General features: G+C 31.9%; 1 protein-coding gene across 1 annotated transcript; it reads right to left on the bottom strand.

The window, feature by feature from the left end:
- Positions 1-293: 293 nt before the first annotated feature.
- On the bottom strand, positions 294-2,828 carry LOC130448294 (protein D2-like). The gene is made up of 2 exons (XM_056785581.1): positions 2,606-2,828; positions 294-706 (listed from the first exon to the last, which is right to left on the bottom strand). The coding sequence occupies exons 1-2, from the start codon at positions 2,826-2,828 to the stop codon at positions 294-296; spliced, it is 636 nt and encodes a 211-aa protein (XP_056641559.1).
- Between the last annotated feature and the right edge of the window lie 10,090 nt (positions 2,829-12,918).

Below are 12,918 nucleotides of genomic sequence, written 5' to 3'. Positions count from 1 at the left end.
ATTATAATTTATAATAGTAATAAAGGTAAGTATTTCAACATTCCAGAATGCGGTTCAAAATTCTATTTACCTATGTGTGCAATAATTAGAAAAAAACATGTCTTTACTTTTACTACATGAATCGAAATATTGATTAGAAAGGAATATGAAATAAAACAACTTCAAGATCAAGTTCAATCCCAGATTTTTTCTTATCTATATTTAAATCACATTGTCCATTAATTTACGAATGATAAATTTATTATGACTTCTTTTATTTAAGAAAAAGGATAATGAAATTAACAAATCGATTTCTAAAATGTTTGAGACTTCGTCAGATCCAGATATTCTGCTAAACGTATTTGTTTATGAACCTCATCTACAAATTCATCATACTCCGCTTCAAAAAAAGTACCAGCGTATATTTCCATATTGTGTTTTTTTATAAACGTTTGTGTTTGAAATTTTGGTCTTCCTTTATAATGCGTTTTGCTTATTCTGTAACTAGGAAAGCTTATACTATTCGGTTGCTTCAATAATAAAAATACGAATCGATGTAATCCCGTGCCTTTCGGAGGACCAGCTCCAATATATTCAGTTAAAGTATCTCCTTTTTCAAAGTGATTATCTGGAATATTAACCACTAACCAGTGATGCCATTCTCGTAGGAACGGTTTTTGTCGACTGGGAGCGTCTATATCTGTCATAACCAAGCTGTAATGAGTTCCTATAACAAAAATATATCTATAATTTTTATTTTACCTGTATCAAATAGTTGTTTCACGATTTAGAAAGTGTGTGTTCCTGAGTTTCTGAACGTAAAAACACTCTAACGTATCATCAGGGCTATCTTTGTCCTCTGTTTCCCCACGGGACCGCTGTTAAGAATTACTTCGGGGAAAAAAGATCCAGCTTTACAGCTCTTCCATCAGTTGCTTCTTTCTTCTCGATTTTACTTTTTTCTTCTTTTTTTCTCTCTTCATAGAGTTACTTCAACACCATAACGACGAATGGTCTCGTTGCTGACCATGTGGTGTCCGTTGAGAGCATATCCCTACGCGCTACTGGTTCTTATAGTGCAGCTTCATAGTTGCGACGAAGCATGCTGAAACTCGAATAAACGCACTTGCATTGACTCCTGCATAGGTCGGGTGCTTCGGGGAATCTTTAAGTTTGAACCTATGGAAAGGTTCTCTCAAGAATCCGTGTCCAGAGAGTATTTGAGTCAGGTAGTCATTCATCTTTCTGTATAGATGGCTAAGCCACGTTTCCTTCCACGGGATGAGTTGGTGGGTTTATTTTCCCTACGTCGTGGCTTCCCATAAAATCTACCAATGACCTATGCTGTTTCTCCTCTCATCTCTCATCATTACTCATACTGCGTCATCGGATATTTTGTGGTAAGCGCTCAATCGATTGACTGATGTCCAGTTCCATTCTGATTCTTGCGTCTGTAATGCGTCGGCCTAGATGGAAATTCTATATGTGCTCACAGATGTGATTATCGACTAGACAGCTCCACTTTTCTACTTTGGTTCAGCATAAGCCGAGTTGATATGTTCCTTGCTCAAGAGACATTTATATTCATGAGCTTTGATTGTTGACGTTCGATAGGGCATTAATCATCATTCCCAAGTATCGTATGAACAGTGAGAATGTGATTGCCTGCTTCTAAATTTGCAGCTAAATCGTCACCGTTGGTTTTCTGTTGACAATCGGTAGAGCCTCTGTTTTGTGTTCTGCTAATTTTAGGCTGAGTGAGTCCATTCACCTACAGATATTATCAAGGACTGCATGGAAAGTTGATCCTCTAGGTAATTTGCCCCTAGTTATATCTGGTTCAGTATCTCATACAAGATGCTCTACAAGAGAGGACCTAGCACTAAGCCATGATATAGTCGTCCTGTGTGATGTGTGTGTGTGTGTGTGTGTGTGTGTGTGTGTGTGTGTGTGTGTGTGTGTGTGTGTGTGTGTAGTTTTACAGAATAAATCAACATCATGTAATATATCCACTGCTTTCCCATACCAAGTTCTATTTGAGATAGATTGACACCACAAAAAAAAACAAGAGAGTTGAACTATTGAACTCAAGTGAATTGGTTAAATGTAAGTACATCTTCGTCTATAAAAGTTGAGAGAATATGAGAATTGATAATTATATTAGGTGTAAATGTTCGGTATGGAATCAGAACATCAGCTGCATCAATTTAAATTTGTATTTTCCACTCACGATGTACGACGAAAGAAACCTGACTTCTTGACATAAGTCGCTTTTGCTTCGTGTCTTCTAGGCCAATAAAAGTCTTGCCGAAAATGGAAAATGTGCTAAAATGGAGATGTTATGATACGTTGAGATCTCTACTATGAAACGGATGGGAGCTATTTGGAAAAAATCGAGAGAATCCTTCCAGAATTGCTTTAGTTAGAAAGTTAACGTTGGGATAAATGCGAACGAAATTTCTTTGTAAGAGATTAATCTCAATTTCATGTTACCTGTTTGCTTTTTCATGATAAAATAATGTACATTTACATCTTGATCACATCTAAACTGAACAGCTGATATGATGAATTGAAGTCAAAAATTTTGGTCCAAACTAGAACCCAAAGAAGAAATCATATTATTCACCTTTTTTGTCAACATCCCAAATCACTTTTGGAGCTAATTTTGTGTATCTCGCTGGAATAATCGCTCCATCTTTAACTGTCGCCCTAGGATACTTCACTTTTAATACATTTGGAGGTGGTTTCTCAAGTATATCTGGAACTAATCCTTTTTCCGACCAGGAGACATGTCTGGATAAAAAGATGATTGCTTTGTAACAACCAAAAGCTAGCGTCTTTAAAAACATTTCCTTCAAGCATTTTTGTGTTTCAGAAGTAAACTAATTCACTTTTAATTTTAAGGCTCAACATATTGGCTAACGTGACGTATGTTATTTGATTCTAAAATGACATTTTTTATGTATCTTCTTTTTTTGTAATGTCAATGGATAACATCAAATTCATTATTTGGTAATGGTTATGAGTTTATATAACGATCATCATCAATTTTATCATTTACGTCATCGCTTTGAGCTAGTTTCTGGCCAATTTGGATCACTTTCTCTTCTTCTTAGTATAGAAAACATAATTTTTGTTTGATATGAGAAAGGAAAAAAGTTAGAATATTTATTTGACCAGGATGATGAAAACTTTTCAATAATTTGAATTGAATGTTATTTACCATCTGTTATTTAGATATTCTAGACAATACCTAGTTTATAAGAAATTACTATAGTTTTTGAAAACTAAAATAATAAAAAGGTGGATTTGCCAGAACAATGCAATCAAACTTCTTTAGATATAAAATATTTTTAAGCAGTCCTATCAACTCCATCTAGATCCATTAGACATTAGTTCAGTTTTTCGAAATACGCCTAATTTATTGAATATATTCAATTAACAGATATTAAAAATTACGTATCATATTTGTCAACCGTCAACTTGGAAGTTGGTAGACGTCAACCACAAGATCTTGAAACAGAGGAAACGTGCGCAGATTTTTCAGCTTATTTTTCATGATCTGTTTTAAAAATAGTTTTTTAATAATTTTTAGAAGAAAGATAAAATTTGACGTATCGACTTTTCTTTGAGTATAAAAACGAAAAGTCGAAACGTCAAATTTTGACTTTCTTCAAAAATTATTAAAAAAATAATTTTAAAACAGGAGTGGCCTAAAATCAGGAACATTTAGATGCATTAATATATCAAAACATGAAAAATCCATAGTTAAACTTGTTTGTGAAAATAGTCTCATGAAAACTAGCGTCCCAGGCTCACTATTGTGGTACTTGCAGTATTCTACGTGATCTAGGTAAAGCCTTCAAGACAATCAACCACAGACAGGGATTTGATGTGGTTCCTAATATCTGACTTTCTGTTGGAGGGTTATCTTTTACCTCTATGATCTATATTCTTAACATCTGTAGGAGACATTTAATTGGTGACAGACTCTTCTTTTTTGAGATATTATAGAGTCCCAAATAGTATATTATATTATAAGGATTAAAAGTGCATATTTTTTTACGAGCAATATTTGCAGTTGCGAGGCGGAGCGGAGCGCAGCGCAGCCGAGTGAATGCAAAATTGCAAGTAAAAATAGGCACTTTTAGTCCGTATGATATATACTATTTTCTCACCAACCAAGCCAAAATTAAAATAAAGTTAGTTTTATTTAAAAATCGTTAATAATTCGGTAATAAATTTGAACACCTATTAATTATAACAGCGATAGTCATGGACATCTGGTATTGTTGGTAAATATCAATTGTCAAGTAGACGTCAGTAGACGTACTAATCATACAATTTTTGTAGTAGTTTAGTTGTACTTTTAGTCCTAGGATTAAAAGTAGCGTTTTTAATCATAGGATTAAAAGTGTTGCTAAGCAACGAGCAAATTTTTGTACGGTAAGGGAATTGATGGCTGTTGCACCTGAAAATAGTACAAAAATATCAACATTTTTTGATGGTGGGAGAAAAAATAATTTTTCATCACCTTGATGATTTGTTCCTTCTCATCATAAGTCAAAGTGTCTATCAAGGTATGTTTGGGTCTATCGGTATCTACATACCATACACCTTCTTTTTACTGGAAGACATTTCACTCTTTTGCCAATGAATGACCATCTATATTATATATATTTCTCGAAATTTTGCCGTACACTTGTAGTGGCATTTGCAGTCAATATTTTTAACTGCCTTTGAACAAACTGTTTTCCAGATGTGTTTTTGTACTCACTACCACCTAGTGTCGATTGGTTTTCAAAATTCTTTTCCACTTCTCCAGATTTCGGTTGCGTTTCCTATTTTATAATATGTGTATTAGATCCAATGGCAACTAACAATAATTTTAAGAGGTAATTTACTTTGGGTTACTTTTATTGATTACAGTATTTATTGACAAGAATTTTGTAAACTTATCTACTTTCCACAGAATTTGTATATCACACCTATCGACGTCTAAGACGGACGATATAAGAAATGAATTACTTTTATTGAAGAAGTAGAAAAGCTGGCCTGTGTTTGGTTAATTTTGTTCAGTGTATAGCTTTGCATTCGATATTATAAACAACGATGTATTTTCTACACAAAAATTTATTCATATTTTCTGAGTTCATAGAATAATGATATATTTCAAGATGTAAATTATCTATTCAAAGATTTCTCATTTTACTACCGGTTATAGAAAAAACAAACCCAATTTATAGAAACTGCAGTTCTTTGAAGTATAAAGTGAATAATGGCTCGTTTCAGACAAACGGGCAATTTAGTAAAAACAAAAGTTTCGTGAAGCTTTGATGTGAAGAAGAATCAAATGAGTTTCTTATCAAGCTATCTCAGAAAAGAGTCTAGAATAATGTTTTTGAGAAATTCAATGTAAGTGAAATGGAAATGAATAAGTGAGCGTAATTCTTGATTCCATTATATTTTAATGGCGTGTTAGTTTCAAATCTTATTTTGCCTTATTTGATTTCAGATTTAAAAAGAAATCTCCTACTAATTGTAACTGTTCACTGAAAATCCTTTGAGATAGTGTTAAAACACAATGGAATAAGTTTTAAATACTGAATCGAATTTTCACAGGAAGATCATAATTCTTAAATTACTCAAGTTTCTAAAATATTCTGATTGAATTCAATATGATGTTAAAATGTATTATGATTGTTGTTATAAATGACAGTACCTAATGGAATTTTGTGTACAGAGTTTATACAGACAACTGAGGTTATTCCAGAAGAATTGAATTGTTTAAAAATAATTTTGTTCGTTGGCAACACTTGATGTTTATTTCTATAGGATGGGTAAAGTTGTGGAACCGGCAAATAGATTCTAGGTGGACAAATAAGTGGGCAATTTTTTCATGAGACAGTTAATGAAGAAACATATTTAGACTTATCATAGGACTAATTGCTACTTATTTTAGAAGATACATCCTTAATCATTCGTCGTGACGTTCTTATAACATGATAGTGGCCCAGAACATTAAACCATATACGAGAATGGTCCTAGAGAAACCTGGCCCAACAGGGGGCCAACACAAAAATCTTTTTTAGTTCAATACACTTTTACCAGCGATGTTTAATAAGTTCGATACCCTTGTTATAATAAGAATCGTCCAGCTCCACAAAATATCCATAACTAAAATAATCCGAGGGGATGAATGTAGCGAATAAGGTCCATGAGGTATCAATTCAAACTTTAATTCCTCAATTTTGGCTATTGCAATAACGGCAAATACAACCGTCTTTGATTGATTTCTTTGCAAAAATGTTGCAATCAGTTCGCATAATACTCGCTGTTGATAGTTTTTCCTTTTTCAGGGTAGTCAATGGAAATTATCCCATGCGTATCTCAAAAAACCGACGCCCGTAGATATAACAGTCTTTGCTTTCTTTGGATCCGGTTCTCCCTTTTCAGTCTATTGTCTTGATTGTTCTTTTGTTTCGGGTGTAAGGTGATGGACCCACATTTTTTCTATGTTTATGTAAAGGCGCAAAAATTTGGCTTTATTTTGGTGAAACATTTCCAAACATTCGATGTAAACATCTTCATGACGCTGGTTTTTTTCCATTGTGAGCAAATACGACACCCATCTCGCGCACAGCTTTTTCATGTCCAAATTTGTCTATTAGCTTTATGTTAATAATGGAGTAGAATCTAGTTCATTTTTTATATTGGTTGAGCTAAGACCTTTAAAACACAAGTACTGTAAAACATGACCCATTTTTTCCATATTTAGAAATTCACTGAAAACATTTTCTATTGATGGCTGCAAAACAAATACTAAACAACGTGGCGTCTTCAAACCTGAAATATATGCAGTATAGTTAATACAGTGGTATTATTCAAGCAGCTACTGCCATCTTTAGTTCAGGAAAGATATTTCAGGGACTATTCATCGATATTTCAGATCAAGCATACCTTGATAGATCTATAGGTTTATTTTTTTGTCCACTCAGATATCCAGACCTAGCTTGCTTGGATATTTATTTATGGGACCAAATAAAAGTTCTCATTTGAAATGTCCCTGTTAACCCAATGGAAGAAATTGGAAAATTTTACAATGATATTGGAAATTTTTTCGATATTTACTAGAGTTTCTAATGACTATGAAAAATGACAAAGCCAGATAAACTAATCTAATTTCAAATGCTCAGAAGCAGAAATATTTGAGTTGTGCCGACGACTGGATTATATGAATAAAAATCGGTCCACTGTAGACTTTCGATTTTAACTATATTTTTAAGATTATTTATAAATTTGTACTCACATTAAAGCATATTGTGATAAATGAATAATTAAAAAAAAATGGTTCTGGATGACACTATGACGGAAGCCGTGAGATAAGAAGTAGCTAAATCGATGTTAATAATTTCGGCCAAAACAAGATAAGACAAGCAAAAACATTAGATATATGAGAAGCATTAGTAACAAACAAAATTAATGACTCATAAATTAAAAACTATTGGAATGAAGTTCCATCGAGTTATATGAAGCAGATCACAATAAGTTATGTATATTTGATATAAAAGCAAAAATGGGTTTTATGTTGTGAATCGACAATGGATAAACAAAGTTATAAGACAATTATGATCAACATTTTGACATCATAGATTTGTTATTTATAAAAAATTGATCTTGATTTCCAAGCAACATTATTTTCCGCAATTTTTTGGAGCTTTGTTTGAACTATTCAAACGATGTCATAAAACAAAGAGACATTTTAACAAATTGGTTTCCTTGTTTGGTTTTTTTTCGTTTGAAGGCAAAATTATGGATTGTTTGTCCCACAAATACTTAACCCGAAATGCTTGCTATAAATCTTTATTGTCAATTATTTTGAAGGGCTGTAGCTCGAGTTCGAGCTTGAGGGTAACACTTCATGAATTTTTCATTGTATTACATTTCAATTTTTCAGTTTATGGACCCGTGACATGCGACGGAATCGCAATTAGAACGTTGAGATGAAATGTAGCTTTCTGAAGAAAAACACCTAGCACGCCACAATGTTCTTGTTTGCGATTCTTTATGGTCGTTATAGTTTGATATCGTGTATACTATTTTGTGTCATCCTGGAAGATGGTCGCAATTTCCGTGTCAGAAATAAATATGAGGAGAATTCCGATAAAACCATAAAATAGAGCAAAATATTGTCTCAGTGATATTTTTCATTGCATCATTTTTGTTGAAGAACATTACTAGAAATGGATAGCGTACAAGTATGAGTATATTATCTATGATTTTTTTAATATTGAAATAAATACTGCTGTAATTTGAAGAACTGATGATTCTTTACCTACTCTTACTTTTCCACAACTAGATCGCTAGAAATCATCATGAATAGTACTGGCGGTCTGTTAAAAGAGGTTGATGGTGGAATTTTACTAACTCACCTCATTTCATTGAATCCTATAAATATTATGCTCGTAGACATGGTGAATTTATCATTTGAACTACTAACTTTACATATTTTTTAGCATTTGATAATATGATTTGATTTATAAGAAATTTTTTCGTACAAAAGAAGCTATCGAATGAAAAAAAAAAGAAATAGAACTGTTTTCTTTGAATATACAACTTTCTCACAAATTAATTAGAACTAGAAGTGATAATATCCTTATTAATTTTTGTGATAATGATTTCTGAAAGTTTGTTATCTGAGAATTACTATTTTTTTTCAAATTTTGTGCAAGCAAATAAGGATAACTTCAGAATTGAGATTATGAAGACATTAATTAACTAATATTCACTTTTATAATTGATTTATTCTCAGTTTATTCGATTGTAGAAACTCAAGTGAATGATAATGAGAATCTGATGAACCACTAATATAAGAATCATTATTAACATCAATTACTAAGTTCTGTCTTCCAGAATACATTTTTTACTTACTTTTACTCTATATTTCACGTGTCCAAATTAATAATTTTTTTTTGCATAGGATACCTCTTTACTAAGACTATGTTGATGATCGAGAAGTTCAAAAGTATTTTTTTATATAAACTGGTTCTGTTGACTCAGAGTAATGTGATTCAGAAATATCTTCTTTGATTTTAGATATTTGTTTGTATTTTCGTCCAACATCAATAAATGTTATACTTCAACTATTTAGGTTTTTCTTCAATCTCATTTTTATGAATGTTCACATTGTGACATTTTTAATGACAGATAACAATATAAAAGTGGTATTCAACTCATTGTTAAAAACATTCATGAGTTGTTAGAGTTTGATAGAATTTTTCCACAATGGCATATCTATAAACAATATAAAGATAGCCCTCGGCTACCGGCTCGGCCAACTTGCTGGCCAAGAAGTGAAGGATCTATGAAAATAGTAGCCTCTATATTGCTTTGGTTCTGGCAGTTTGAAAAACTCGGCTACAATAAAAATAATTTTCCCAAATATTTATACCAAGTAGATTGACAGTACAAGTTACATACGCCGCTTATCAAGGAAACTTAAAAGCGCAGCAGAAACATTATACTTTCTGAGAAATTGTTACTTAACAACATATGTAGATAAATCTTACTTTCTTGTAATATCATTTAATATAATTCATTCTCTATTCGAATCTTTAACAATAAACTTGTAATTGCTTGAATAAATATATTTTTAAAAACGAGTTTTTCGTTAAGAAAACCAAAATTTACATTTCGTTTTTGTGTTTGTACGATCAATGATTCATTTGTTGTTTCGATATATTCTACTAATAAATTACACAATTCCCCACGCCGATGGGTTCCAAATAATCCGAAAATAGTTGCATCTTTAACCATCAACTATTTTTCATCCAGTTTCTCGTTTATAAACGTTTCAAATTGTTTCTGTGAGAGCATTTTTTATTTTTTTTAGACGATATCATCCAATTTTTCGTTTTAAATTAAATATATACTAACATCAATATTGAAAATTCACTATACAAAGTTGATGAGCTCCATATGGTTGATTTTTCTGCCAAGAAAACAGGTTCATTGAAGTTCTCTTCTATATTTTCCAATTTACACCGGGTGAGGAAATTGGCATATGCAATATCCTACTCTTGCGCTGATATTTTAGCTAGGACCTCCAAAGGTACCCTTATTGCAGACTTTTCAATGTTCGTAGCAACAACCAAAACTCTTATCAATTATTCAGCTATCGACAGAACGTATTAGCAATCACGAACCATAGACAAGAAATGACCAAGAACGTAAATTAAATGAAAATTTATGACATCACTAGAACTTCTTTTACATTACCAAATAATAATGGAATTATAGAATCAAACGTACTAAAAAATACCGTTTACAGTGAAAAAATTGTATGGTATTTACGGACTTTAGTAATTGGACGATTGGAAGTATTGGCGTTGATTTTAAAGGATTGGGATGTGAATATAAGAAGAAAAAATGGTACAGAGTTTGAATAAACTAAAGTAAAAACCATGTGGAACCTAACAAGTAAGCTGTCACAAGAAAAATAAATGATCCATTTAAAATTGTTTCATTTCAACAAGCCCGAACTGCCCGCGATTCTATACGATTAAAAACCGTAGATTCGTGTAAATAATGAAAATGATAAATTTATGGAAAACACCTCTGAAGTGTCGCAATGGAAATTCTATCACATAGCTGCTGTGGGTGGTGACACTGCTGCTGAATTTTTGTTTCGAATCATCAACGATGGTTCTCGAGTTGAATATAATCATGTATTCAGCAAGACTTGCCAAGATGGTTGGAGAATGTTTACTGAAAGCAAATTTTCAATAGAAAACAACGACAGAAACGTTTGTCCTGTCAGATTATAAAAAAATGTGTCAAGAAGGAGCCTAAATATTTAAATTAATAGAAAATTCCTATGAATAAATCATCACTGGAAATCTGAAAATGACCATTGGTATGATAATATGACTATTGGAAGAAAAACGATTCAAAATTGGACAAAATCGTCTTCCGAAGCTTGAATACCAAGGAAAAAATACTAATTACTCCACTAGATCGAGCACGGTTAGTCGATTGGCCAAAAGTGGTGTATAAACACAAGAGTTCATAGAAATTTCGGGTCACAACAATGTCAACTCAATAAAACTTTACTTGAATATTGACGAAGAACACCAATCAAATTACTACCAGCTTGCGTATTGGAAATACATCTTCATCAGTTATAAAAACTAATACTTCTGTGTCTTTTCTAATTGTACTTCTGTTAATTGCATCTTTCAATAAATTGTTTTTGCTCCGTATTTTTTCTGTAATTAGCAAAAGCAAAAAATTTTCTATCCGAATAACCATCAAACATTGATAAATGCTCAAAAATTTGGTAACAACTTTCTGAAGCTTGTTTCTTGTGGGCAATACACATGTGCCCATGGCTTACGAAATTTATTCTAAAATTTTTTCGCACAATTATCAATGTAGTTGGGTTATTACCATTGATAAAAAATCGAGCTATAATTTGAAAAATATTGACTACCAATTCGTGTTCAATGTTTTCGAATTGAGAATACGCTGGAAAAATAAAATTCCTCGTTTTGTCTCAATCAACCAATAAATTTTTTATTTCGGTTTCAGACTGTACTTTTAAATTATTCACTTGATTCTCTACGGAAAAGGGAAAATGCCATTTAAAGTAAAATACATTAAAATGAATTATAAAGAGTTGCGTTTCAAATGTAAATTCCTGCAAAATTTCTACAAATGGTCTTAGGAACTGTAACGAACCAAAAGAATTATGGTTAAATTAAAATTCTTTCAGAAGAACTTATTCTTACACCCCCATTTAATTAAAAGTTAAATAAAATATATCGCGGTTTTTATTCAAATTATTTGCAGTTAAAATGCAAATGTTATAATTTTGGTTTCAGTTTATGCCAAAAACGTCTTCGGATGGGGCTAACATAAATCTGACTGACAAAAGGATGTGAACTAAGAAATACAAGAAAATATTGAGTATACAGAGCCTACGAAAGATAGTCAGTGTATTGATTGTAATCTAATTGCGAATGATTAATTGATGATATATTCAATAATTCTTTTAGTGATAAACCATCACACACTATTACAAATATTGTCTGCATGGTTTGTCGTTTCAGTTGTGAAATTTATGTCAAAATTATTAATTATAATAATCCAAATATGTAAATATTTGTAAATACGAAGCAGATGACTAAAGGTAGTGCAAATATATCTCATCGTCCGTGGCAAGGTAGAATTCTTGAAACAAGGCTCGAAGAAAAAGTTTCAAGCTTCATCTATGCTCCCTTCATCTTGAAAAGAGCATTTTTCTGATTTTTTGATGGTTTTAAATTATGATTAAGTGCTTCTTCCTTAAACTCTCACTCCACACATCAAATTCAAATATCATTCTGTTTTCCTAATCTCAAAAAAATCAATACTCAAAATGAGGCTGAAATTATTTTAACGGAATAATTCAATCTATTGAAGAGGATAGTTTTTTGTGGAATTGAAGTCGGTTTACAATTTTCTTAGATAATCCAAATAAGTCATTTTTTCCTAGTCGAGAGATGAATATAACTTCTGGAAGGGCAATAACTCGACGTTTAAGTCCGCAATTGGAGGTGAACTGAGAGTTTAATTTCAGTCTCTGAAGACGATATTGTGGTTATAGAAACACGAGTCTGATAGTATGATTGTGATTATTCTTGTGGTGTGTGCAGTATTAATATCACCAAAGGTTTATATTTAAATACTGTCTGAAAAGAAAAACTAACAGATTGAGCCAAAGAAAGTCTAGTAGACATATAATTCAGTTAATTTTAGGTGATTGCATTTATAATATTCTTAAATTCTGTTTTATCAACGTTTTCCGTAAAGTATCATATTACAACTTTATTGTTTCTGAAGACTTTTCAATAGCCTTACTATACAGAGTGTATCGTCAATTCTGACAAAATAATATCT

This window comes from Diorhabda sublineata, chromosome 8 (assembly GCF_026230105.1).
Source record: "Diorhabda sublineata isolate icDioSubl1.1 chromosome 8, icDioSubl1.1, whole genome shotgun sequence".
NCBI classification, from domain to species: Eukaryota; Metazoa; Arthropoda; class Insecta; order Coleoptera; family Chrysomelidae; genus Diorhabda; species Diorhabda sublineata.
This window is presented reverse-complemented; position numbering and strand designations above follow the sequence as displayed.